A 4,294-nucleotide genomic window follows, 5' to 3' on the forward strand; every position below is an offset into this window, starting at 1 on the left:
TGTGTATTATTGTTATTGTTATTGTTATTGTTGTTATTATTTTATTTCAATTATTAAACTGTTTTTATTTCAACCCACGAGTTTTCTCACTTCTACTCTTCCAATTCTCTCCCCCATCCCACCGGGGGGGGGGCGGGGGAGAGGAGGGAGCAAACGGCTGTGTGGTACTTGGTTGCTGACTGAGGTTAAACCACGACAGCACCTTTCAGTAAGGGAGTGGGGAGGGGGATAAATACTCACTTCTCATAAAGAAAAGCTGTACTGAGCCAAGAGTCGTAATACGAAAGAAGCTAACATCCCTGTTTGGTGGGGGTTTTGTGTTTACTCCATGTGGATATGCACTGTTTTAGACTGCAACCTATAACGAGTTGCTTTGAAGTTGCTAGTATGTAATTCAGGGGCTAAAGAGATAATCTTTCTCTTCTCTAGGGAGCAGTGACTGTTCCACCACCATCCCTTAGTAGCAAAGTCAATTTTGTGTTATATTTGAAGATCCTTACTTTTCTCTCTTTTCTTTTAAAGGCTGCTAGTCTGTATCGATTGGAAGAAGAAAATCATGAAGCAGCTGCCCGTCTGGAAGACGTGGTTTATCGTGGGGATATGCTGCTGGAAAAGATACAGAGCGCCCTGGCAGATATCGCCCAGTCGCAGCTGAAGACGAGAAGCGGTACGCATAGCCAGCCCCTTCCAGACTCGTAGCGCCAGGGGGCAGCGCGCCCCTGCAGAAGCGAACTGCCACCAAGTCCTGCGGGAAACGCAGCGCTCTGTCCACGGGGAGCTGTGACACCCAGCCCTGCTCCCGTGGGGCTCTCGAGTGCGCTGATCGTCGGTAACGTCGTCTTTTATCACAGCTCACGCTGCAGGTTTTGTGTGAGAAACACTTCTATTGTAGAATCGGTGGTTCTGTTCTAGAATTACGTGTATTGGTGTATGTTTCCTTGACTTAAAATATTAATTTCTGAGCTTTCTTTTCTGTTCATAAATATGTCTGACTTCAGTCTGATTTGTTATCTTCATCACACAGGCCTTAGTCCCTAAAGGGAATTCAGAAGGAAAATATATTAAGAGTATTTGTGGAATCTGCTCACTCCTACTTTCAAACTTTTATGTTCTCGATGTATTTTTTGTAAGGCTCAAACACAGACACGCTTGAATTTGCCGGAGTTCCACAGAGACAGTGCTAGACAACGATGTGAATACAGTGGTGGCCATCTGTTTTAATTAACAGCAATGGTAATTAAACACTTGTATTACTACTTGGCTGGTTTACCACCCTTTACAGAGCAAGTAAAAGGATAAGTAAACTCTAATGTTTGCAGAGTAAGTGTTCTTGCCATTGGCATCTCATTTTAAAACAAAAAATAATCGCAGGTATCTGATACTGGCATTTATTATTGTTTGTAATTCACAAATGGGTCTTTGGCTCCATTATTGCCACTGACACGCTTACTCTTACTTGCTCGTGCCGTTCCTCTACTTCTGCTGATACTCCACATTCTCGTGGCAACTGGTGAATGCCTCTAAAGCGGGCAGTAATGAGGAAGCATTGGATGACTGGGAAGAAATTAGCAATGAGGAAACTGAAAATAACTTATTACGTAATGTTGCTTTTCAGTGTAAGCAGTGGCTGCCACGTGAATGCTGTGATCATAAGCGGCAAGAGGCCTGTCGTCCCCAACATGCTCTAGAGAGTTTTTTGTTTGTATCTTCGCACGCTGAATAAATTTTTGCCCCTTGTCTTAGGATTCTGGAAATACCAGCATCTCTTTTTAAATTTGAGGAAAAACCCACCAGATAACGTAGGGTTCAATGCGTGAGCTGGGAGTTGAACTGCTAGTCGTTTTCCGTATTTTTGAGTTAGCAGCCTTGCATTATTGTAGGATGCTCTTTATTGCCACATAATATCTGCTCGTTTCCTGATCAAAACTCCCTACTTCTATATATTGGACATGCTGTCATTGACTTGCAAGTTACAGGTGTTGCTATTGCACATAGACGGGTAAGAGCAATTCAAATACGTCTCTAGCATGCTGATCCGTAAGGAATTAGGTGCAGCCACTCAGAGACTGCACCGGTGAAAGGAGGAGTATAACGTGGCACAGGATACGTCTTGTATACAGCCTGTTTTGAGGATTAAAAAATACAAAGCTATTCCTACCTGTAACAAATACTAAAACGGAAGTATTTAGTCAGACTGGTATTTAAATAAATATTAATACTATTTTGTCAAATTTGCATATCTGTAGTCATAAACTTAGTCTGCTGTTGTGAGGCTCTTGTGCTATCCAAATTCTACAGAAGGAAAAACTGCTGGGGAGGTGAACAGGCTCCAGCACAGCCCTAGTTCTGTAACGGGATCTTTGTTAAGAGTAACTGGGCTGTGGCGATTGACTAAGCCATGTAAATACACCCATGTCCTGGGAGGCTTGAGGGGCCAGATTTTCATTTGAAGTCAGTTATGGGGCCTGGTTTTGGTTTTGTTTTTTCGTAGAAAAACTGCATCCAGTGCATCTCAAGTTGGTTGGGGGGTAGGGTGGATTTTTTTTGTTGTTGGTTGTTTGTTTGCTTTTTAAAAACTAGTGGACTTAGAAAACTTGAGTGAAATGTTTGGGCTTTGCTTGTGGATTTTTTTTTTTATTATATTGAGATGTCTTAATTTGAGATTTGTATGTTGCTGGAAAAGGGGTTAGATCTTCATAGCAGATTCCCTGATACAGCTTAACATGTGCATCGCCTTAAACTTGTTAACTTGGAAACTTGCTGTGGGAGATGGTGTACTCTTCAGTAACGATACAATTCTTTTAATTTCATATCTTTCTATTTTTCATATTTGAAAACTGCTGTATTTCTGCAGCCTGATGTTGCCTAACCGTAGGAGCTATTTCTTTTAGTTGCTGTTTATTTGAATATGCTAGCCCACTTTATGTTAAAGCGTGTGTCGGTATCAAACAGTTAATCACACCTAGAAGTAAACCTTAACCAGAGGTATAAGCTCCCTAGTAAGTCTGTGTGGTTTTTCAGTACTCTACCTGTGTCTAGTTTAGTGAATGTTGCCAAGTTAATAGAGATGCAGTTTGTGATACAGTTAAAAACCAGTAATGCAATAAAGCAAGAGAGCCAAAATTGCTCTTTTTTCCTTGAGAAATAATGTAATGTTTCGGTCAGTGAGTAGTACTGGAAGATGCACGACCCCCAGAGTTCTTGTATGTTGTGTTGCTGGACTAGCTGTTGTAAATCTCTGTCTGTTCTTCTACAGTTTGCAGCTTAGTCCGTAAGGTTGTATATCTTTTGTTGGGCTCTGACACAAGGAAGGGGGAAAAACACCAATTCGCTACAGCTTTCTAATGGACAAAGCATTAGATGGGGGCTTGGAGATGTGGATTCCTTTCCTCTCTCTCATAGATGTGCTGATTTGTCCAGCCCCTGCTGTTGGGGCTTAAAGATCTCTGTTTAAAAAACAATGTGCAGTGGTAGCGATCTCCTTACGGGGGTACTCATGCAAGAATTGTAGGGCATGCAGGATTACTGTGTCTGTACCATTTAGCACCCCAACTTTCAGTACAAAAAAAAAAAGGGAGGGGAGAGGCAAATGCCTTTAGAAAAAGGCATTGTATCCTCCCTGAGAAGTCTTGACTGCCTCCAAACTTCTAATACTGAAGAGAGGGAGGGTGGGGGAGAAAAAACCCTACATATCAGCTGCTAACAAACATATCAGGTTACATGCGGGAGAGCTGTAAAAGGAAACTTTGGTTGAGACGAGAGAATAAATGGAGGGAAAGCATCATGGGAACAAAACAAAAGCATTGAGCAAGATAGAAAATGGTTCTGCATATTATGTTGGACAAGGAGTACTGCCCAGTGAACAAATTGTGCTTTGAAGAAAGATAGCACAGAGCATAATGGAAAATTCCATTGAAAAACAATCTCAACCACTTCAAACAAGCAGGAGCATTTCACGCTGAGAATCCATACAGCCCACTGGCAAAGAGGTTGGAATCAATTCGGTAAATGTAAGCGGCTGATCAAAGCCTAGTATTCTTGACTATAAACAACCATGCTCGGAGGAAAGGAACACCTCGCAGCAGCTGTTCGTGTTTTCAGATACAAGAATGTGGAGGAATTCATACACTTGTTTTTAAAGGTACTGGAAAAAGTGGATTAACAATATTTTAGCTTTTAATCCTTAGCTTACTATTGCGGATGATCTTTGGATATCTGGGAGCTTCTGCTGTGTGTGGCGTGGGGAGGGTGTCCTGGCCATCCCCGCAGAATTGATACCGAGAGATTTTGGGAG

At 41.9% G+C, this 4,294-nt stretch overlaps 1 protein-coding gene across 1 annotated transcript in view; it reads left to right on the plus strand.

The window, feature by feature from the left end:
* The window catches only part of MED21 (mediator complex subunit 21), an 8,359-nt gene extending 6,122 nt beyond the window's left edge, over positions 1-2,237 (plus strand). Inside the window, exon 4 of the mRNA XM_009279083.1 lies at positions 523-2,237. Coding sequence (XP_009277358.1) covers positions 523-699 — 177 coding nt within the window. The 3' untranslated portion in view covers positions 700-2,237. The remainder of the gene's footprint in view (positions 1-522) is intronic.
* Positions 2,238-4,294: the final 2,057 nt, after the last annotated feature.

This window comes from Aptenodytes forsteri, unplaced genomic scaffold (assembly GCF_000699145.1).
Source record: "Aptenodytes forsteri isolate BGI_AS27 unplaced genomic scaffold, ASM69914v1 Scaffold241, whole genome shotgun sequence".
In the NCBI taxonomy this organism is placed as follows: Eukaryota; Metazoa; Chordata; class Aves; order Sphenisciformes; family Spheniscidae; genus Aptenodytes; species Aptenodytes forsteri.